Below are 23,645 nucleotides of genomic sequence, written 5' to 3'. Positions count from 1 at the left end.
CTCACTATCTTATGTTTATGTATACACACACACACATATATGAACTTTGACTTTGACTTTACTAACAAAAGAATTCGTACGTTTTCAACAATTTGAACCAAATTTAAATAGAAAATTCACTAATACACGGTTTGGCCAAGTCCACCATGAGCTTTTGCTAAAAATATACTACAAGACTTGGCCCTAGCTACCTCAGTCTCTAACCAAATTCTGCTTTTGATTTTAGTAGTGGGATGCAAATATCTCTTTTCGTGATAAAGTGAAAATCGATACTCTTTCGAGAGAGATATTTTTAGACGCTCATCTTTAACAAAAGTATTAAGTGTTTAATTTTTTTTTTTTTTAAGTTGATATAGCTTCTGCTGAAACTTTATTCTGAAAGAAACCATTGTTAATGATATATATGGTGGTTAGTTGTTGAAAACGTACTCCGAAACGTACTGCGAAAAATGTACTTAGTTGTTAAATACTGCAAAACAAAAAAAATAATAAATAAATAAAAATATTATCTTGTTGACAAATGCACTCTAATTTTTGTACGTAAAATTTAACTTTTCGAGTTATTAAATCCCCATAATATGTTTATATTCTGTAGGATGAATATTGATGTAATGATAAATTTTTCTTTAATCCTTTTTCTTCTAAATGTACGTAATGACGAGAAATTATTGCTTGATTTATCGTCAAATATAAGAATGCACTTTGTAACATGACAACGAGAAAGATCACAATATACCGTCACTTCTGATTTAAAATTTTCCTGTGCACTACAACTTTACAACTGCATGTGCCGCCACTTTTTTTACCGTACCATTTGTATTGTGATGCAGATTTGGTATCATTTTGTTGTATCGTTGGTAGGTGACACTGACACATATAATTGGTAATACTAATACATATCACATTGGTAAAAAGTTACTAATAAAAAATCCATATATTGAAAATCCATCAAAACTTTCAAAGGATTGATTTATCAAAAGTTTATAAAGCATGTGGACCATCAAATCAAAGTTCCAAATAGATAGCCACATAGCATTCAAACATGAAATTAGTTAAATATATGATTATTTGTTTACGTTTTGCATCAAATATATAAAATTACCGTTAAAATATTTGAAGATGCTAAACACAACGTGAATAACGTAACTTTAACAAAACATCATTATGTAGCCAACTGAGTTATAAAACATACTCACGTTCAATTTATCTATAATAAAATATATCATGTGTGTGCACTGGTTTCATTTTCACTAGTAGTAAAGTAAAAAGAAACTAATTTATGCGTGTGGAGGTAGAGATTATGCAAATGACCGAGTAGAAAACGAAGGGGTTACTCCGTCATTACGTTGATTTTTTTTTCTATTTTCTTATCCATTTTGGTTATAACTTAAAATTGCGTGTGTGTGTGTGTCAGTGTGTGTGTTTAATTATAGATAGACATCAGAGTTTGTTTAATTATTTGACTCGGGAATTTTGGTCTCACAGGGTTTTTTGAGAATTGACTTTTATTTGTGAAGAAACACTCGGCTTGAACAACACTTATTTGAATTAATCAAAAAAGTTATACAACGACTCGGTTCGCCTTACACCACGAGTTCTTATTCACACGACAACCGGACAACTTCAGGCCAATTCTATTCCTAAGTAGGTAGGATAGCATATTTTTACATGTGACTGCGAGTACTGTGAATAATGAGTATCGTATTCGTTCCACAACGTCGACCTATAATAGAGCAAAACAGTTAATTACTAGGTTTATTTTTAAATTCAGTGTTTAAAATATATTTCATCCGAAGTTAATTATATAAGTATCCATATAAATGCATACTATGCGTATATAAAACATTATTTTGAGTTATAAGAAACAAACTACAATTGTTGCATACTTGCATAGTTGCATGCGTTTATATAGGTCTACGGTGGTGGAGCGTCCACAAAACTTAAAATATCTAAGGACAAACGTAAGTTTTGAGTACATATATAGGCTTTGAATTGAGAAAGCATATCAGGTGGAGCAGATTAAGTAGATTAAAGCTTTGAATGGAATGACAGAAAAATAGCATATCATCTTTTAACGTAGTTCTCTTATCACTAAGTTACATTCAAATTTTTTTCTACTTTTAAAAATTAATGCAGATGAACTGTGTGTAGTTCATATTTTTTTTATATTTTTGTGGTAAATGCAGGAGAAATACATGTAGATCTGGTCTACAGCTTTTTTGATGTTTTTCATCTTTGATCTACACTTGAACAACCAAATATTTTATCTACTTTTATTCTGCTTGATCTGCTTGAACCACTTGATCTGTTCTGCCTGATATGTTTTCTCCATTCAAGGCCTAAGTGGTTCAAGCAGATCAAGCAGAATAAAAATAGATCAAATATTTGGCTGTTCAAGTGTAGATCAAGGATGAACAGCATCAAAAAAGCTGTAGATCAGATCTGCATTTATTTCTCCTGCATTTACCACAAAAAGACAAAAAAAAATATGAATTACACACCGTTCATCTGCATTAATTTTTAAAAATAAAAAAATTCTTGAATAGTAACTCAGTGATAGGAAAACTACATTAAAGGTGATCTACTATTTTTCTGTCCTCCCATTCAAAGCCATATTCGCGTCATGTATGAACCATCGTCATGTATGAATCATCATGATTCATGCAGTAATTTCATTTTGGAACGTTGATTAGAAAATCATTTATTAAACTCATAAGGTATACGACTTTTTTTTTTCTTGTAACATCCCGATCGCTTTATGCTTAATATAGTAAAATTTCAATATGATAAAGTAAACATAAAACATTAAGTCGATTACAGTTTATACTTGCATGAAAAGTGCTTTTTGTCGGCAAAACGCAAAGATGCTTTGGAAGAGTAAAGGGGAAAAAAATGTACTTTTTGCAAGGGGATATACGTTACTCCCTCCGTTTTAAAATACTTGTCGTTCTAAGCCTGATTTTTTGTTTCATTTTAATTGTCGTTTTCGCTTTCTAATGTTATTTTTAGTATAAAATTATCTTATTTGCCCCTATTAAATAAATAAAAAATTAAATCTTTTAGAATTCTAATAGTCTAACAAGGGTATAATAGAACATTTATCTGTTTTCTTAATATGTGTGAAAACCTCTAGAATGACAAGTAATTAAAAACGGAGGGAGTATAATTAAGGCCTAAAGAGTTTGGCTAGTCGTCCTCCCAAAACTACAACAAAAGAACACAAACAAAAACAAGTGAGCATGGATATATGTACTTTTATATGTGAAGAGGCTTGAAACATATATATGAACGACAGTACGACACATAATGGAATTAATCAACAACAAAAAGTTTGACCGATCGATCGTATTCCTTGTGCTAGACCGCTAGTTACGAGATAGCACATTATCCTATGAATCTGAAGATCCACAACATCGTCGACCTATAAGAACAAAACCATCAATTACTAGCTAGCTTTATGTTTTTTATGTTGTTTGGACAGCAATTACTAGATTTATGTTTAAACAAGACGATTAAAACTCTAAGTCTTCAGTTCAGCTAACGACGACAAATTAATAACTAAGTTTAGATGCATACGCGTATATCAGTATGACGGTATATGGTACTTACCCTAGTACCCAATATAAAACCTAAATCAAAATGGAGAGAGTAAGGTATTTTTAAATGTTGCATAATTCGCACGCGTATATAGATAGGTCCACTAATTATCGAATCACGTTAAAAAAAAAATTAAGAAAACAAGTTTAATTAATGATACACATATACTCGTGTCATCAGAACAATGAATCCATGATCCCTTTTTTTCTTTTTCTAAAGCATGATTCATGCATGTTGTCATTTTACTTCAAAACGTTGCTTATAAAATATTTCATCGTAAGGTTTAAGAAATAGTACATGTTTTCCACCGTTAATGATCAGGTAAATTTGAACATAAATCATCAAAGTCAATTTTTAGAATTTTAAAATTACACGTAAAGAGTGCCTTTTGGTCGGCAAAACGCAAGCAAATATGCTTTGGAATGTAAAACGCAGGGTTTAATAAATAATACTATGATCATTCAAAGCTTTACTACAATGAAGTGTGTATTTTTATAAACATAGTAATTGATTTCATTTTTTTTATTTATAAATGAAATAAACCGATAACCTTTTTGTATCCAATTTTAATTATAGTCGTGAAGACACGTCTTACACTAAAAAAAAAAAAATAACCAGAGAATAAAATGATGATATGCATCGCTGTTTAAAAAGTTATGGTACGGTTCGTTCCGGTCCGGTTTGGTTATTGTTGTAATATGACAAATTTGTGTGATGATTGATTGAGACTTGAGAGGCTCTCGACTCGGTTACCGAGTGTTACGGCTTCTTCTTCTTCTTCTTCGTCTTCTCTCTGTCGCTCTTTCTCCGTCAAAATTTTCTTCGAAGATCGTTTTGATCAAAAGAGAGAATTTTTCTGGGAGATTGAGTCGAAAGATTAACTCTTTTTCATCCAATAGATCAATTCTCTATTGAAGATCGATCGATTGATCGATATATAGAGAGAGATGCAAGCCATCTCGAAAGCTTCTTCTGCTATCTCCTTCTTTCGCTGTTCTGGGGTTTGTTTCATCTCTTTCTCGTTTCTTTTTTGTTCGATTCTCTGAAATTTTCGAATTTGATTCATGAAAAGGTGAAATATCTGATTTTTTTTTGTTTTTGTGTTTCTTGTTTATGATCTTTATATGCTTAATTTCTTGATGATCGTTTTCTGAGAATCTCATTCTCATGCCTTGGTTTTGTTCTCCAACGTATTGAGAGAGCTTTGACTAGGTTGCGTTTTTTTAAAAATTAGTGATTTTGAGATGTTTTGAAGCTGTAGTAGACATATATATGCACATATAAGCTTGTTTGTTACCTCTTGTTTGAATATATATATTTTTGTAAAGCAGAATGTAACATATCTCTGTTTATTGCTTTCAGAAGCTATCAAGCCAGCCATGTGTGAGACAGCTTAACCTCAGAAAGGGTCTTGTGTGCAGAGTCATGAAGCTCGTCTCTTCACCTCTTAGGACTTTGCGTGGTGCTGGTAGATCTATCCGTGTCTCCAAGTTCTGCAGTGTCTCTAACCTCTCCTCTTTGCAAATTGAACTGGTGTGTGCCTCGGACCATATGTATTTGTTTGTTTTTCATGCTATGTTTAGTAGGTCATCATGTAATCAAAATGATTCTCAAGTGTTTTTCCTCCAGGTGCCTTGTCTTAAGGATAACTATGCTTATATATTGCATGACGAGGATACTGGTACAGTTGGGGTAGTTGACCCTTCTGAAGCTGAACCTGTTATCGATTCTTTGAAGAGGAGTGGTCGAAATCTAACATACATATTAAATACACATCATCATTATGATCACACTGGTGGGAATTTGGAATTAAAAGACAGGTACGGTGCAAAGGTAGGAAGATTTTTTCAACTTCACTTTTTGTACTCCTTGTATACAATGATAACATTTGTCAAACAAATTTGTAAGGTTAGTCAAAAAGGTTACATCTTTGGAATGCAGGTGATTGGCTCAGCTGCGGATAAAGACCGGATTCCTGGAATTGATATAGCCTTGAAGGATGGTGACAAATGGATGTTCGCTGGCCATGAAGTCCATGTTATGGATACTCCTGGCCACACTAAAGGTTGTTTAGAATTCTCATATTCACTTTGGAAGCGTTTTAACCTTATTTGCTTCATGTTCTTGCATTCCAACAATAAGCCTTTAATTTTACTCAATTATTCCCACTTACTAAATAATATAATTTGGGTAACTTAGAATGACACTGGAGATTTGGTTTTAGTTTGGGAGGATTCCTTACAGATACTGTGTTCTCCTTATGTGTTCTTAACTCGGCACAGAAGATAGAGTTGTCTCTCTTGTTCAAACAAGTTAATTGGACATCTAAGCGTACAGGAGTTCTAATACTTTTCACCTGACTTGTGGCGGCTTATTGGGAAATTTGTTGAGTTAAAGGGGTCTAAAGAAGGTTGGGATTCTCTCAAATAATCCCTTGGATATAAGTTGGTACCTTGGTTGTATTAAGGAAACCATGAGGGTTCTATCATAAACCTTGTAACCAGAAGAGTCTTGTTTATCTCTTCTTCGAAAGAGATATGCTATAGCCAACAACAATGGAGGTTTTGATGGTTTCTGTTGTGCAAATGTAAAACTATGGGTGATAGATACCGCTTAAGCCTTGTTGTCCCGCGTATTATTATTCTTTGCGGTCTAATTATCGTAATTCTACTTGCAGGCCATATCAGCTTATACTTTCCAGGATCACGAGCTATCTTCACTGGGGACACCTTGTTTAGCTTATCATGTGGTAAACTCTTTGAAGGCACTCCTAAACAGGTAAACATTACATATCTTTCTCTATCTTCCTGCTTAAATACATTTCTTTTGGAACGAAACTCTCTGAATCAGTTAATGATGTTTTTTTTCTATCCTCTGCACTTGCTCTGCAGATGCTTGCTTCTCTCCAAAAAATCATATCTTTACCAGATGACACAAGCATATACTGTGGTCATGAATATACATTGGTACGTTACATTTTGGTATTCTAGTCTTAAGTTGAAAAGCTTTTTACTAAACACGGTTGCCTCAAATGATTTAAAAAAATTTGGTTTGGGTGCAGAGTAATTCCAAGTTTGCGTTGTCTCTAGAGCCAAACAATGAAGTACTCCAGTCTTATGCAGCTCATGTTGCAGACCTCCGTAGCAAGAAATTACCTACGGTGAAAAGACAAACAAGATTCATCTCTCCCATGATCCTTATGAATTTCTCAATGTTCTTGGTTAACTTAGTGTTGCTTCTTTGTTTTTTACGCCAAACCTCAGATTCCAACAACGCTGAAAATGGAGAAAGCTTGTAACCCGTTCCTCCGTAGTTCCAATACAGATATACGACGGGCTTTACGCATCCCAGAGACAGCAGATGAAGCAGAAGCTTTAGGGATCATCCGACAAGCAAAGGATGATTTCAAAGCTTAGGCTTATTTCTGAGGTAAACCTTTGGTTTGCTTCTGTTAGTCCACAAATCAGATGTGTGCACCCGATGACTTGGACTTTCTTTTATAACATGCAAAAAAACCAAAAGAAAAGGGTTTCGTTTTTTAAAAAACTTTTATCCATAAAAATTCTAATTTTCCTACTCACAAAATTATGTTGCTGTTAGATTTTGGTTGGATTGAAGTACTTACCGAACTTGTTACTTACAATCGTGGCTTGGAGTTAATATATATATATATATATATATATATATATATTTTTAGTATTCAAATACTTTTGATAATAATAGCATTGTTCATTGTAATCGTCGTAAGTCGTAACTACATCTCCCCTAATCGGCAGTAAACCACACCTAAAAAAAAAGAAACAAACTAACAGCTAAGATTGATTTGGCTGAGCCAAAAGAAGATGTCACTTATTTCACCTGGTGGTTGATAGAGTTGACGATGTTTGATTAGGTATATAGTAGGATTTGATCGTTTAGGATAGCCTCAACGTTAGTCATTGTCACTAAAAACTACGATAGCTTTAAAGAAGCAAAAAGGAAAATAACCTAACCCTACTTTTCGAATTCGAATTTTCGATTCAATTCAAGAATATAGAATAACATTTTTCTTTAGTTGCCAAGGACCACCACACCCGAATCAAAAAGAGAAAAAAAAGTTACTATTCGCCAAGAATAAAATCCAAAGGTAAATCATATTTTCCTAATTTCAAGAAAATCTAAGCAGTCTACAAAATTTGTGTACCATTTCTTTATACTGAAAACCCAACAGTTAAGAAAGGTGTATATATATTGTATTATAAAAAATAGTGCCGACTTCAATGTTAGAGCAAAGAGCCAAAGGTGATAATATTGATATATACGTTACTACTACATCAAAACTTTGGATCTTTATATAACAAAAAGCCAATGAACATTCACATAAACCAATATATTCGTCGTCCATTGAAAAAGTCTCTGTCTCTGCATTTTTTTTTTCTTTAGCTTTTGTAATTCTTTCTTCATTGTAAATTCTGCAAAATAGTCACATGGATTATTATTAAAAAAGAACAAAACAATTTTGTATGGCTATAAACTTCAACAACCAATATATCACCCCTTTTTGAACAAAGTCTTCTGTCCTTCTTTTTTGCTTTGCTTCTTTTCGTAAACGACGATTAGATATTTTTCGAGAGTTAAGTATATTAAAATAGTAGTCTCTCTCACATAGATTAAGAGCGACCGTCATTAACGAATTAATTGCCCCCCACTACGTAAAAAAAAGATTTAAAGTACGACAAATATCTTAAATCAACTTGGTCCAACACCAAAACACATCGGAAACGTTCTTTGCTTTAACCCAAAACTTTAAAAAGAAAAAAAGAAAAAAAAACAATAACTCTTTTAGGATTAGAAATGATTCTAGTTACATAGAAGAAATAGATCCCTTTTCTTTTTCTTTTTTTTTTGTTTGTGCTCCCGCAAGTTTATCAACGAACAATAGCCATACGGCGTCGTTGAGCCTCCGTTGGTACTTTCACATCGGTGGCTAAACCGATAATTTCAAGAAACCGAACAATGTACCAAGAAATGTCAATTTGCCACCATTCAAGTCCTTGTCTAGCTGACGACTCGAAAGCATGATGATTGTTGTGCCAGCTCTCTCCAAATGAAAATACCGATAACCACCTTCAAGAAAACAAAACCAAAAAAAAAAACAAGATTTACATTATTGAGTTTTTTTTTTTTTGGGGAACATGAGCTGTCTACGGTTCATGTGTGCTCTTGTATTTTGGGAAAATGTCATACTAGAAGATATTCTACTATTTCAAGTGTACACCAAAAATGTCAATATTAGTATTAATATTTTTATTCATTCACACATACCAAACATTGCGAGAAGTGTCATTGGTCTTCCATGTCCGAGTGCCCCAAATATGGCAGAGTGAATTAATGAGGCAAGTCACGTGCACTTCCAATGCTGCTCCAACCCCCTGATGAGAAGAAGAAGAAGAAGAAGAATCACACCAACCACATCCATTAATTACAATTTGATTCTATACAATTTATAACATACTACGTTTTTTTTTTTAAGGATATATAAAAAAAAAAAAATATAGAGATTCTTCAATTTACCATTCCCCAAGTAACGAAGGACATGCCACCAAGAAAGAAGAGAATGCAACCCAATCCTAAAATGTGAAACATCACAGTTTTTTGTAGAAACCTATAAAACCACTGCCTCTTCAAATCCTCCACATTTGCTCTTTTTCCACACTGTTTTAATTAATTAATTAATCTTTTGGTTATACAGAGAAAAACAACAAAAATACACTATTTACAACAAAATAAATAAATTAAAAAAAATTACCTTTGAAACAAGGTAGGCAGAGTCATAGATCCATAGAAGATGGCTAAACCAAAAACCTTCCTTGGGACTATGAGGATCACGTTCTGAATCAGTAAACTGATGATGGTATCGATGAGTACTCACCCAATCAATCGGATCTCCCTATTAAAAAAAGTATATATTTAAAATAAAATAAAAAAGGTTTAGATCTGTAGATAAAAATAAAGTACAATTAATTAAAAGGGTAGTAGTTAAGATCTCAAGATCTACTAATATGGTTTATACAAGAAGAAAAGATAGGGTTAAGAACCTGAATAGCGAGAAGGGCACAATAGGCTAAGAGATACTCAAGCCATTTAGGGACTTTGAAACTGCGGTGAGCCAAGTTACGGTGATAAGACACCGTGATACCAAGACCACCGATGGTGTAAAACAGAAACGTAACCCAAAGAGCCGACCATGTGAAATAAAACGGAGCCAAGAGAGCAAGAGAATGAACAATGAAAGATGCTGAGAATTTCACGTAATCTAATCTCCTCCACCTTCTATCCCAAAACACCCATCTCCTCTTCTTCTTCTCCTCCACCGGCGAAGAAGATGGATTTTTCCGGTGGTTCTCCTCCACCGTCGACGTCACCGACATTTCGGATCTCTACTTCTCTTTTTTTTTAGGTTCTCTCTCTTTGTTGGAGGAAGATAAAAAAAATAACTTAATGGGAGAGGAGGAGAATAAAAAAGTGATGGATCTCTCTTGTTATTTATAGTGTTACGAAATATTTAAAGAAATTTATTCACTGCCTATATGGGATCGGTAAATAATAAATATCATGATATTTGTTGCAAAGTTTGGCACGTAAGGTGTTGAGGTGTATAGGTTACATGCAATAGTGTGATATATATGTAAGTTGTTTGATTCTGAACCAGTAAATTTATATAAAAGTTTATTTTTAGGAGATGATGCCACAACCCCAACGTAAAGAGCAAAGGGTGACACAGGGCTCAATATTATTTATCTTGACTTATTCTACTGTTTTGATGATATATATTGCTTTATGGATGTACGTGATTACAGGCAAAAATCACGTTCGGTAGCTGGACACTGTTATCATATTTCCAGAGTTTTTTTTTTTTTTTTCTCTTTTAAATATAAAATTGGAATAACTCACTGGCTGTACTAAGCATATACTCTTTTTAGTCTTTTTTTTTATATATTTGGAAAATAATCTATGGGAAATCAAAATATACATAACTAAGGTTCCCAAGTGTCAACATACACCAGCTATAATAGTTTACATTATTATTATACAATAAACTATATCCAATAATTGATTTTATTCCGTTTAATACAGCTAAATCAAATATTAAGATATAATTTTGACGGAAAAATACTTAATTAGTAGTACATAAATTTTGACCCAAATAAAATGAACTGTTAAATTAAAAATGATTATACAGATATTTTTCAGATACGCTAATTTAACACTTTTCCATTTGATCCACAAATTCATATAAAAAGGAAAAATATACGATCTCTTAAAACAGCATGTATATATTTTTATTCTTATTTTACAATTTTAAACGTTTGACCAAAAGAATAAATTTAAAAGTTCTAAATCAGTTTATTTTCTAACTAGTTTGGGTTATCAGATCTTCGTGATCGATTCCTTTCCGGTTGAGTACGGATTGTCAAATTGTCTTTTAAATGGAAAGAAATCAAAGTCATATGTAGTAATGTAGTATTCTATTTGTTTGACAAAAAAAATGTAGTATTCTATTTTTATTTTTCTATCAGTTAATTCGTTTTTGTTTAGATTACAAGTGGTTGAGTTTTTTGTTTAGATTACAAGTAGTTGAGTTAATGTATTTGTTAAGGTTTATTTTTTTTCTTTCTCTTAAACTAATAAAAAAGGTTGCAAGATTTGATCATTGATGCATACACGTCTTCATACACAAGAGTACATTACTCGATTTAAATTTGACTATGAAATAATATATTTTAAATTTTTAGTGCTTGATATGATGATGATGATATCTTCTTTTGTACCCTATAATGATATCAATCTCAATATACACACACTTCCAAGTAACTTTATTTTAAAAAGAATTATGATGATAAGAGATATTTTTATCAACCTTTGGGGCCGTATGCCATATTGCCCACACCTTTTAGGTCATTTTTTATCAGAAACTGAAACCACACCTCAAGTGATTTAAAAGTATATGTTGAATCAAAAGACAATACAAGATCGTAAACTTACACATGTTAAGATCTGTTTATGTAGACATAAGCATGTGCTCGAACTTGTAAGCTCGTGTAAAATATTTCAAACTATTTTGTTAATTGCTACTCTAAGTATTACTATTATACTGTATACATTATTATATAACAAATCGTTTCGCTCTATTAAAAATAAAAAAACAAATCAATAAACCATCACGTTTGAAAATGTCCTAGAAATTCCTAAATCCTCGGTTCTAGATCTTGAAAAAAAAAAAAAAATACTATACGTAGTGTGTCAAAACACTGTAGTGGAGACGAGAGCCTCGCTAACTCCGGAAACGTAAGACGACAAATATATAAAAACTTTAATACAAATGAGTACATGAAGTGATAGTGTCCTACAAGAAAAAAAGAAAAAAAAGTAGACAAGAGTGAGGTTACTTTCATTATTATAGCATCTCTAAATGTATCGTTGATCTTTTTTCCGAATCTGTAACGTACCTACCTTGGTAGTTTCTACATCAAGATTCAAATCATAGCAACAAAGCTTTTAATTGCGTTAGTTAACAAATTTTTTTGATTAGGTTGTGGGTAAGTGAGAAAGCGTAAAGTGAGAAAGGTGGTTGCGCTTTGGTATACTTAATAGTTAATACTACTAACGATTAACAAACATTAATTAAACCCAAATGACCGATTACTTTGTAATGCATTAATAAATTATACTACTCCACTATAGAAGATGTTTATTAACTTTCAAACAGAATAATTAAGAAGATCTGAACTGTAAACCATGTTAGTTTTTTTGGATACAATGATTCTGAAGCATATAGAAATATTTATGACGTTTAAATTATAAACGAAAAAACTGTAAAAATCTGTTGCAAAAAAATCAGGAAAATTATTTGTTATTTCCGACTTGGTTCTGTTGTTTCAAAAACGAAAAAATAAAATAAAATAAGAAAATAGGTCTAAGTTTTCATCTCGTTCAATTTGTTCATCTCATAATTTGAAATTGAATAATTTCCAACCAAAAAGCGCTATTATTCAGCTTTAGGATAAACTCTAATAAAGTTTGATAAAAAAAATATATAACGCAAATAGTGGATTTTTGGATGAATATATTTGAAACGTATATTAAACTTGGTTAAAAAGTGCAAGCAACCATAGCCTAAGTTTTGTGTTTGTTCTTTTGAGTCAAACCAAAATTGGAAATAAATCATAATGTTGTCACGTAGTTTTTTGTATCTGAAAACGGACTAAGTACACAGTTTTGAGTTAGTATTCGTGATATAAAATAAAGATAGTACATATATCAGAACTTCTACTAATATTATAATATCAGGATCCATATTATAATAACACATACTCAAAAACAACAAAATGATCGTAACATGTGTGCAGGGATTGAAAAATAGTAAATGATGCTAATGGTCCCTGATCCTGCATTTGAGTAGTAGTATCTCGTCAGAAGTCACTGACTACTAGTCAATTTACTTTCTCGATTTAACATGTTCCTCCTCCCCTCACTTTCATAGTCATTACTAAAAATTACTACTAGTTAATTACATTAGGTGGTTACAACTTACAACTTACAACTTCTACTTAATTAATCTCATCTGACGCCTCCGGACTCATCAAGGGACTCTATAACTAATTTTATCGAACATATACTTACTTACTGCAATGTTATAGAGTTGTTTGTAACAAATACTTGTTAAAGTAGGTAGGATGTAAAATTGTTTCATATATATTTTTTTAATGAAATAGTTATATTTTAATCTCTTTACATCTTTTTAAAACTCATATATAGATTACATAGAAGAAAACAAATAAATAAACTAAAGATGTAAGATTGTGATGAAACATAGTAAACAAACTACTTACGGTTACGTATCCGTTAGACCGAACCAAGCCTGAACTTTGTAGCTTGGAGCTTGGAAGATGCATGCATGGTACCAATCGGTGTAACAATTATTAAGGTATAGTCCAAACTCAAATAGTAAATAAAATATCCGAAACAAAACTTACAAACCAATTTTTGGAATATTAGTGAGCTTAAAAGAATAATACTTATTAGCTGAGTTAGCTTTTTAGTAGTAGCTTGTGCTAAAAGGCAACTTGACAGACTCAATCAAAACCCATCCCACATGAGAATACAAGTAACCACCTATATTGAAGACCAGTAATATCAAAGTACGAGGAAATGTGTAAAATGAGACCCTTGTAAGGAAGTGACTTTAAATGCTTATCACTAGCTTATGATGAAATTGATTGTAAAATGATAGTATGAAATGATAGGAATATAAACAACTACATATGATTTAATGAGTTTGTGAATTGACCAGTAATTAATAATATCGATTTTGTAGGTACATTTATCAAGTATCTCTAATATATGAACAATCTCGAAACGTTTAACAGATTATTAAAAGTGGAATGTGAAATCGACCACCGTAACATTCCTTTCCAACAAGGAAAAGGACAATGCTTCACAGATACAGAGATGTGTGGTACCACTATCCACCCATTGTCTTATAGGGAACGATAATGACTTCTTCTTCTGAATTTTTTTTTTTTTTTTATCCCTTATTTTGATATAATATCTTTTTATTTTTTCCCTCAAGTAATCTTATCTTATTCTAAGTATAAATTAATTTCGCGGCTGTGAAAAAACATATTTAAAAATAGATATATTTATGTTTTATAAATATATAGCTCTTACATTAAATATTCAAATAGATATCCATTTTTTAAAAACTTGTAAGAAACGTGTAGTGTAAATGAAAGAGAAAAATAATGTTTAGTTTATTCTTTTTTTTTTTAATTTAAATGACGATCAATTTAACGAAAATATTTGTTTTAATAAAATGTTCATACAATCTTCGTGATAAATAAGTAGAGACATATATACATCACCTACCAACAAAAAAAAAAAAAGAGAGAATGTAGCTCATGACTCCTAAGACTAGTGATAGATGGGCTTTAGGCCCATAAAATAATTTAAGAAGAAGGCCTAGGCCTGGTGGTGACATAATGCTTTTATTAATTCGTTTTTTGGTAAATTAATTTAATCTTGTGCAGCTCATCATCATCGTCACACTTAACGGAAATGGCGGAACACGCTAAACGACGCGTTTTGAGAGAGCATATTGTATTCATTCCCTTACTCATGATGATGATGATGAATGATCTGTTGTTGTAAGAATCGAATTCGCTCGCCCTTCCCCTCATCATCTCCATAGATCTCTCTCTCTTCTCTTCCTCTCATTTTCTTCTCCCTAAAACTCAATTTCATCTCTTCACTTTGTCCAAAAACCCAAGACTTTTCCCTGGAAAAAAGTTACAATTTTTCTCCTGGATCTCACTCGCTCTCTCTCTCTCTCTCTGTGTTTGCTGGGTCACACTACAACAGCTGAATTAGATCTATTCTTGTAAGTGGGTCTTACAAAGTCGTCTCCTTTGATCTGCTTTCATTTAGGGTCTTTCATTTTGATTAAGGGTTAAGGATAAAAACGTGAGCTTTAGGGTTGCTTGAGAAATTTGTTAGCTTTGAGTTTGATTGAGCTTACCTAGTCTTTATTATGTGTGATTAAGCGTTTTGTAGGACCTGTTGATTTGGTGTGGAAAGTTACTATAAATGGATAAGGAGAAGTCTCCGGCACCTTGTGGAGGAGGTCTTCCTCCTCCATCTCCATCAGGTCGGTGCTCTGCATTCTCAGATTCTGGTCCCAGTGGTCATGGATCAGATGCTAACCGAATGAGCCATGATATTAGCCGTATGCTTGATAACCCACCTAAGAAGATTGGACACCGTCGAGCTCATTCTGAGATCCTTACTCTCCCTGATGATTTGAGCTTTGATAGTGATCTTGGTGTTGTTGGTAATGCTGCTGATGGACCTTCTTTCTCTGATGACACTGACGAAGACTTACTCTCTATGTATCTTGATATGGATAAGTTCAATTCTTCTGCTACGTCTTCGGCTCAAGTTGGTGAGCCATCTGGAGGAACTGCTTGGAAAAACGAGTCAATGATGCAGACAGGCTCAACATCCAATCCTCAGAATACACTCAACAGTTTTGGCGAAAGACCAAGAATCAGGCACCAACACAGTCAGTCTATGGATGGTTCAATGAATATCAATGAGATGCTAATGTCCGGGAATGAGGATGATTCTGTTATTGATGCTAAGAAGTCCATGTCTGCTACTAAACTTGCTGAGCTTGCTCTCATCGATCCAAAACGTGCTAAGAGGTAATTAGTCTTTCGTCTTTTTCTTTTGTGCTTGTCTGGTTATTTATTATGTCCAGAGTTTGGATGGACATAATGAATATTTTGTGCTTTTGGTTTGAATCTTTGAGGCCACCAGTCTTTTAGTTGCTTCAACTGATTTCACATAACTTTGGGAATGACCTAACATCACAAAATATTAATGAAATTGCTACTTAGTTCTCTATCTTTTGCATGTTTTCTTGTTCACTTTTAAAATATAAGCTGATAAGCCTTTCTGCGTTTGTATATGTACAAACTCAAACATGTGGAGCAAGTGTGTGATTTGTTTTTGTTTCATACAATAGGATATGGGCAAACAGGCAGTCCGCGGCAAGATCAAAAGAAAGAAAGACGAGATACATATTTGAGCTTGAGAGAAAAGTACAGACTTTGCAAACAGAGGCTACAACTCTCTCAGCCCAGTTGACTCTCTTACAGGTTGGTTTTGAGTCTTTTTAGTGTTGCTCTTTCTTCATGCTAAACGAAACTAAAGTGCAGCTTTGCAATGTTCGTTTGTGTATTGGGGTTTCTTTATGGGTTTTCAATCTTGTGCTCTTTTATTCATGTTTGTTCAGAGAGACACAAATGGCTTGACTGTAGAAAACAATGAACTGAAGCTGCGGTTACAAACAATGGAGCAGCAGGTTCACTTGCAGGATGGTGAGCCTCTTTTATCACAAACATTTACTTTCACTGTGAAAACTGTTATTTGGTTCATATGATCAATTCGAATCTTCTATATTAACAGAACTAAACGAAGCACTTAAGGAGGAAATCCAGCATCTGAAGGTGTTGACTGGCCAAGTTGCTCCATCAGCGTTGAACTATGGGTCGTTTGGATCAAACCAACAATTCTATTCCAACAATCAGTCAATGCAAACAATCTTAGCCGCACAACAGTTCCAGCAACTTCAGATTCATTCACAGAAGCAGCAACAACAACAACAACAGCAGTATCAGTTTCAACAGCAACAGATGCAACAGCTTATGCAGCAGCGGATGCAACAGCAGGAACAACAAAATGGAGTAAGACTCAAGCCTTCTCAATCCCAGAAAGAGAGCTGAGGAGTATGAATATTTCCACGAAAGTGAGAGGTACTCCTGAAGAATTCCTTTCTTATCCATATCGCAGTGTCTTGGATTTTAGGGTTTAGCTAACACAGCTTAACGGGTGCCTTGGCCTACAGGGTATTGGCGTTTGAGTGTTACAAGAGAAGCCTTTTGGTAAGGTCATTGAGGGAAAACATGTGGGTGGATAGCCCAAAGAAACAGAGTTCCTTGCACTGCAATTATTTTAGTTGTTTGGATTTGGTTATTTGGTTATAGAGACTGGGTCTCGAAATCATCATAGCATGTAAAAAAAAAATTAAATCACGTTCAAAAATTGTTAATTTGTTATAATCTTGTATAACAATTGTGTTTACGATACAGCAGCAGCAGCAGCAACACTTGTGTTAATGATATTTGTTCACCATTGTTTTTTGTATAAATCAAAATCATTATCTCATAACTAAAGTTTTGAGCTTATCCACAAAAAAGGGAACAAGGAAAGCCACCAGATTAGTCAACACCAATTCCAACAAAACTTGTATTGATCTTAAAGAACATTCAATGTCTTCTCCAATATGCAATACAGACCGCAAAAAACATTTCAGCCGACTATATTGTTGTGAAAACATTACTGTCCACAAGATTTTACGGCTACACTGTACTACTGTAGTATACAGAGACAAACATTTAAGACAATTAAACCACTTTTTGATATTATCTAGTATATTCAACGACAATTTCAAATGTGTTCAAAAGCAAAAATGATATCATAACAAATAAATAGACCAACCCCAAAAATGTAAGTGAAAATAATATCAAAAATACAAAAGTGAAACAGACAGAGAAGGAGAGAAACAATGAGAGCCGCAGAAGAAGAAGAAGAGTGGGCTCCTACAACTACTAAGGCATTGATGTAAAAGAAGCAAGGATGTGGTTCCTTTTGATACGCAGAATCATCTTAAAATCTGATAAAACCTCCTCCTCTTCTATTATCTTCTTCTCTTCACCAATCATTCACTTCCTAACTTGAAACACAATAACTAAAAACTCTTCTTGTTATTTGTTTCTCTCCTCAAAGTTTCGTTTCCATTTGTCTTATAAAAAAGGTTTGATCTTGAACAAGGGTAGAAAACAGAAAGATCCTTTTTTATCTTTTTTTGGAGATTCCTCTGATATTCAGATTCTGTTTTTGAGAAAAGATGAAGATTCAGTGTGATGTGTGTGAGAAAGCTCCGGCTACACTTATATGTTGTGCTGATGAAGCTGCTCTGTGCGCTAGATGTGACGTTGAGATTCATGCTGCTAATAAGCTCGCCAGCAAACACCAGCGCCTTTTTCTTGACTCTCTCTCAACTAAATTTCCTCCCTGCGACATCTGCCTTGTAAGAAAACCTTCTGTTCTGTCTCTGTGTTTACTTGTAAGAAGATCTTTGTGTGTTTTTCTGTTGTGATTGAGCTGTTCTTGGCAGATTCTTTTGGAGTAATGATGGACAAGTTTCTTAGCTTTGTATCTCTATTCGTTAACAAAGATTAGGTTTTTAGATCTAACTTCAGGTAAGGTATTTGGTGGGAATAGGATCAAGTTTTAGAGATTGAATATTTAGATCTCATTTTAGTAACTATTTTAAATGGGATCAGATAACACTTTCTCAAGGTTACTTCTGTATTAAATCTGTTTCTTGTGTTCATCTTTGTTGACTTGCAGGAGAAGGCAGCTTTCATATTCTGTGTAGAGGATAGAGCTCTTCTCTGTAGAGACTGCGACGAGGCTACCCATGCACCAAATACTCGCTCTGCTAATCACCAGAGGTTCTTAGCCACTGGAATCCGAGTTGCTCTTAGCTCCACTAGTTGCAATCAAGAAGTGGAGAAGAATCACTTTGACCCATCTAACCAGCAGAATGCAAAGCAGGTTCTCTCTAAATTGCAAACTCAGCAACCCGCTGCTCCATCTCCTTTGTGGGCTACCGATGAATTCTTCAGCTACTCGGATCTTGACTGCAGTAACAAGGTTAGAAGTGGTTAACCAAATCGAACGAATGATATAGCCTATATATGTTTTAATTCAATCTTGATCTTAGTTCATGGTTATAGCTTGTTTTGACATGTATATAAATTTACTTGCTGTAAATTAGGAGAAAGAGCAGCTTGATCTCGGAGAGCTGGATTGGCTTGCAGAGATGGGTTTCTTTGGTGACCAGCCTGATCAAGAGGCTCTACCGGCAGCTGAAGTTCCCGAGCTTTCGTTTTCACATTTGGCTCATGTTCATCCCGACAACAGAGCCATGAAGTCCAATGTTTCGAATAAGAAGCCGAGGCTTGAGATCCGTTATGATGATGATGAAGACCACTTCCTTGTCCCCGACCTAGGCTAAACTCTGGCTGAAACAAGTGAAGCTTTATATCGAACTTGATTCGTATATGTAACACCCGTTTATTGTATATGCCTTGCTTTCTCTGTGATCTGATTCGAACCAGTAATAGGTATTTTTGTATGAGTAAGTATATTTGCAACGGGAAGGTGTTTAGGCTCGATAATGGGAGAAAAATAATGCATCATTTTATTAGCATGTGATGCCATAAATCGCAACATGAGTCTTTTTAAATCATTACATTTGAAGAAGAGGAACAAAAACAGAGCGGAATGCCCAATTTGTTTCTCTCCAATCCAAAAACAAGAATACGAAAAGAGAAGAAAGAAAGCCGCGCAAAACAGATTACATGGTGAAAGCTTGAGTTGCTTTTGTTTCTTCTATTTCCCTTCGAGAAAGCTGCGAACTTCAGCATCTGAGGGAAGAGCTGGAATGGCTCCTTTTTTGGTAGTGGTGATTGCTCCACAAGCGTTAGCGAATCTCAACACTTTTCTCAATCTCTCTTCGTTCTGTAAGTTAACAAGAGAAGTTATAGGATAATGAAGTTAGAACCTATACTGAATCTTGAGGCACATTAATTAACTAATGCTTTTTTTTTGAATGTTATACCTCGAGAACGGACTGATCGTCGACAATCTGGTTTAGAAGAGCACCGACAAAGGAGTCTCCAGCTCCGGTTGTATCCACAGCGTTCACATGGAAAGGGTCAACGGATCCTTTGAAACTCTACACAGTTTAAAAAGTGTAAAAGAAGAGAAACCCATTTAGTGAAGGTCACAAAGTTATTGACGTAAATAAGTAAAGAACAAAATCGTTTCCATGTTCATGTGATTTGGCAAACTAAGAAAAAGCAATTAGTAATTTCCTTTCTTGACAAGAACAGCTTGTCATGTTTGCAAAACAGAGAACCTTAGAGATCACGACTTTTGCAACCCTCTCAATTGATTAAAGTAAGTAACATTAATCTTTTGGAGGGTCCACGAAAAATTCAATTTTTTAAATGCAGTGGTTGGTGAGATCTACCAAACCTACTAAACACCCACTAATATTTAATCAAGTAGCAGAATTGATTCCTGCTGAAGCGTTGAAATCCCTGTTCTGATAAAAGAATAATATTAACGAGTTTCTCGATTCCTATTAAAAAAATATGCTAACATCCTAAAAGCAATCCTGAAATGACATTTATATAGCAGACTAGTTTTGCCTTCTGGTATCACCTAATGGACACAACACACAAGGCATAAACCAAGAGACAATTATGTTACTATGATACTACGATTGTGATAAGAATGATGTCAACGATAACAATCATGGTAAATATGTTTGAGTTGTGTTGTTGTTACCTTAGTGTAATACCGACATCCCTTTTCACCAAGAGTGACAAGCAATAGCTTCAAGTTAGGATGCCACAAGGACATTGCGGTCTCATCATCAATCTTGTTGCTTCCAGTTAAAAACTCAAGCTCAACGTCGCTCACCTTGATGATCTCAGCTTTGTCCCAAATACTCATGATCTGTGTCTTGGCTTCTTCCTTTGATGGCCACAAAGGTTCTCTAAGGTTAGGGTCGTAGGAAAGAAGAGCTCCAGCTTCTTTCGCCACTTCCATAGCCTTCAAATGAGCAGACCTACACGGCTCCACTATCAAACTTATCGATCCATAGTGAAACACTTTCGCCTGCATTGGTCACAAAAAAAGTTAAAACTTTCACATAATCAAACAAAATAACACAATTTGGATCATTAGGAATAAATTATCAAAGGGACCCATTTTCATTAAGATTCTTTATGTTTTCAAGGGTCAATCATTATCAAAACTGTTGAAAAAAAACAAAAATGTCCTCACCATTGAGATTAGCTGTAAAGGTAACAATTTTTACACAAAAATATTCAACCTGACATGAATTCACTCCATTGCTATAAAAAACAAGAGAACCTACTTTACACGTATATGTGCACATTTACTTTTTTTTTTATCAAATACTCACAGAGATTCACCTCACCACTACAAAAGCTAATTAAGGGAAAACGTTTAAGCTTAAGAGTTTTTTAAAGATGGTGATTGTTAAACAACTTTGCTTCATATTCACGGCCAAAAAGGTTTCTAGCTTTTTTTTTATTTTTTAGTTGTCTTTGTGAAGGAGCAGGAATTGGGCAAATCACGTGGTCTCACGTGGATCTAACAAAAATAATAACACCCGCGAAAATAAAAATAAAAATTGAGAAAAGTCACACCGCCTCTCATGGACTCATGAGATCATAAAAATCATCTCAATCCAATAAACGCGATTCCCAAAACTACACGCTTGCTTCAACACTCCTAATCCAATTTCGTTACTTCGTTTCCCAGATTAAAAAATCTTAAAAATCTTCTAGATCTGGATTTAAACTAATCACAATAATTAAATCAGAAGAGAGATTAGTATAACGTACGGATCTGATGAGGTCGAGGTTGAGTTCATCAGGACGGAGAAGCATATCAGCGCTAGGATTCCGATAAAACATAAACTCGCGATCTCCATCAGCACGCAACGTAACGAAAGCTAAAGCAGTTCTAGCTCCCGTATCGAAGTTGATCCCTTGATCAGCGACACCGTTCTTCCTTAGAATCCCAGCGAGCATATGACCGAACTCGTCGTCACCGAGTTTTCCGACGAAAGCGGATCGTCCGCCGAGACGAGAAACTGCGATCGCGACGTTAGCGGGAGCACCGCCTGGAGCTTTGAGGAAACCAGGAGCTTCGGCGAGAGATACGCCTGATTCGGTTGGTACGAAATCGATTAGCATCTCGCCGAAGCTTACGATCAGTCCTTTTTCACCGTTGGATGCCATTTTAGATCTATGAGATCTGTGTTGAATCGTTGGATCGAGAAATCGTAAGTGAGGGGAAAGAGAAGAATATTAAAAACGAGAGCGAGAGAGAGAGGAATGGTTTATATATAGAGAACGATGGGACTGGTGTGAAACAAGTCTACTTCTACTACTACTGATATTTTTATTTTATTATTTTAGCTTATTTCATTTAATTTAATTAAAATTAAATCATAAAAACATGAGTTTATTTTGTTGCCAAGAAAATAAATATAAATGGGTTTATTTTTATTATAATAAAATTGGAAAAAATCTTGTTACCTTTTCAACAAGTGCCCGAGCATTTTGATATTTTTTGTTTAGTTTTCTCCGTGATCCTCTGTTTTTTTTTTTTTGGAATAAATCGTATATTCAGTAGTTAATAAATGTTTGCGTGAAAAATAAACTTAGTAACATATTTATTGGTGTCAGGTTAAATAGGATGATGACAAAACACCAAAGAGATACTCTCACGTGTTAAGGAAATTATTCGTTTTCGGATTTCTATTTATTTATTTGTCTTATGCTTCAAGTGATATTAGTATATTATTAAATCAAATTATCAAAGATGGTTTAATTTTGTGAAAATTTGCTTATAAATTATGATGATGGGGTCCGGTTTTTAAAGAAGAGGAGTAATGTGGGATGGAGTGGGGAATTCAAACCAAAGTTTTTGTAAGAAAATAACAAAAGATTTATGTTTCCTCTTTAACAAAGAAACAAATCAAAATCTTGAACAAGTAATAATGTAATTAATACGCATAATATACGTTAGTTACATAAAGTAAAGGGAAACGGCAATGGGGTTGGTCGATGTTGACAAGTTGACACTATTTTTAATTTCATAATCGAGAACTGGTTTTTAGTTTTATTACATTTTTAGAAGAAACCTCTGGGTTCCCCTGTTCAGTTTTCCCTAAAACCAGCGACGGTCCAATTTTAATCCTTAATTCAAACCTCTCTTCAACATAGAGGTATCAAATTCCTCAAAACCAAAATTGATTTGGGAAAAAACATTTTAATAACATAATAGTAAACACAATTTTACATTTTTAAATAGTAATCATTGAATATTGTTAATTTGAAAGAATTTTATAGTTTGGGTGGAATTATGAAGTTTATAGCTAGTAATGGTATATGAAGTTTATAGCTAGTAATCAATAATGATTTTTTAAAAATATTATATATGTTTAGTAATTTCTTTTAAATAATTGAAAAAATATTGATTATTAGAATTTGGATCCATTGAACAAATTGATTAGCAAATAGGGATGAAAATACATGAGTGATTATTGAACACCCATATCCCACAATGAAAAACTACATGAAAATTGTATATAATTAAATAAATATAGGGTGCAAATGGTTGCACAATTGAAAATGTTGAAGGAGTTGAAAAAAATTATTCAACCAACTTTCACTATTTACAGCAAAAATATTCAACTTGTTCAACCACTATTTTGGAGATGAATGAGTTAAATAATATTCAACTCAATTTTTTCTACCAAAAAAAAAAAA

At 33.7% G+C, this 23,645-nt stretch overlaps 5 protein-coding genes across 8 annotated transcripts; 3 read left to right on the top strand and 2 right to left on the bottom strand.

The window, feature by feature from the left end:
- The first annotated feature begins 4,253 nt into the window (after positions 1 to 4,253).
- LOC104786484 (hydroxyacylglutathione hydrolase 2, mitochondrial) lies at positions 4,254 to 7,182 on the top strand. Of its 3 annotated transcripts, none has more exons than XM_010511905.3 (8): positions 4,254 to 4,598; positions 4,960 to 5,130; positions 5,227 to 5,430; positions 5,539 to 5,662; positions 6,275 to 6,375; positions 6,489 to 6,563; positions 6,659 to 6,757; positions 6,861 to 7,182. In XM_010511905.3, exons 1-8 carry the CDS (start codon positions 4,545 to 4,547, stop codon positions 7,011 to 7,013), a joined length of 981 nt encoding a protein of 326 aa, XP_010510207.1. In that variant the 5' UTR covers positions 4,254 to 4,544; the 3' UTR covers positions 7,014 to 7,182. The 3 variants fall into 3 exon arrangements, 1 of the variants encoding a protein (XP_010510207.1); XR_015556669.1 differs by having other exon boundaries at positions 4,285 to 4,598; positions 5,539 to 6,184; XR_015556670.1 differs by lacking the exon at positions 5,539 to 5,662 and having other exon boundaries at positions 4,285 to 4,598.
- Positions 7,183 to 8,300: 1,118 nt separating this feature from the next.
- Positions 8,301 to 10,479, bottom strand: LOC104749717 (delta-9 acyl-lipid desaturase 2). The gene is made up of 5 exons (XM_019245846.2): positions 9,675 to 10,479; positions 9,386 to 9,526; positions 9,151 to 9,291; positions 8,902 to 9,008; positions 8,301 to 8,703 (listed from the first exon to the last, which is right to left on the bottom strand). Exons 1-5 carry the CDS (start codon positions 10,005 to 10,007, stop codon positions 8,505 to 8,507), a joined length of 921 nt encoding a protein of 306 aa, XP_019101391.2. The 5' UTR covers positions 10,008 to 10,479; the 3' UTR covers positions 8,301 to 8,504.
- A 4,136-nt stretch (positions 10,480 to 14,615) lies between these two features.
- On the top strand, positions 14,616 to 17,331 carry LOC104786482 (putative transcription factor PosF21). 2 transcript variants are annotated; one of them, XM_010511902.2, is made up of 6 exons: positions 14,616 to 15,016; positions 15,180 to 15,839; positions 16,163 to 16,295; positions 16,433 to 16,517; positions 16,606 to 16,952; positions 17,045 to 17,331. In XM_010511902.2, the coding sequence occupies exons 2-5, from the start codon at positions 15,223 to 15,225 to the stop codon at positions 16,920 to 16,922; spliced, it is 1,152 nt and encodes a 383-aa protein (XP_010510204.1). In that variant the 5' UTR covers positions 14,616 to 15,016; positions 15,180 to 15,222; the 3' UTR covers positions 16,923 to 16,952; positions 17,045 to 17,331. The 2 variants fall into 2 exon arrangements, with proteins under 2 accessions (XP_010510204.1, XP_010510205.1); XM_010511903.2 differs by having other exon boundaries at positions 14,655 to 15,016; positions 15,190 to 15,839.
- A 299-nt stretch (positions 17,332 to 17,630) lies between these two features.
- Positions 17,631 to 19,421, top strand: LOC104786481 (B-box zinc finger protein 25). Its single transcript, XM_010511901.3, has 3 exons — positions 17,631 to 18,289; positions 18,613 to 18,918; positions 19,043 to 19,421. The coding sequence occupies exons 1-3, from the start codon at positions 18,107 to 18,109 to the stop codon at positions 19,280 to 19,282; spliced, it is 729 nt and encodes a 242-aa protein (XP_010510203.2). The 5' UTR covers positions 17,631 to 18,106; the 3' UTR covers positions 19,283 to 19,421.
- Positions 19,422 to 19,445: 24 nt separating this feature from the next.
- Positions 19,446 to 22,372, bottom strand: LOC104786480 (putative fructokinase-1). Its single transcript, XM_010511899.3, has 4 exons — positions 21,711 to 22,372; positions 20,623 to 20,955; positions 19,889 to 20,005; positions 19,446 to 19,788 (listed from the first exon to the last, which is right to left on the bottom strand). Exons 1-4 carry the CDS (start codon positions 22,107 to 22,109, stop codon positions 19,660 to 19,662), a joined length of 978 nt encoding a protein of 325 aa, XP_010510201.1. The 5' UTR covers positions 22,110 to 22,372; the 3' UTR covers positions 19,446 to 19,659.
- Between the last annotated feature and the right edge of the window lie 1,273 nt (positions 22,373 to 23,645).

Source organism: Camelina sativa, chromosome 5, assembly GCF_030686135.1.
Source record: "Camelina sativa cultivar CO46 ecotype springtype chromosome 5, ASM3068613v1".
Lineage (NCBI taxonomy): Eukaryota > Viridiplantae > Streptophyta > Magnoliopsida > Brassicales > Brassicaceae > Camelina > Camelina sativa.
Note: the sequence above shows the minus strand (reverse complement) of the source record. Positions and strands in the feature narration are given on the sequence as shown.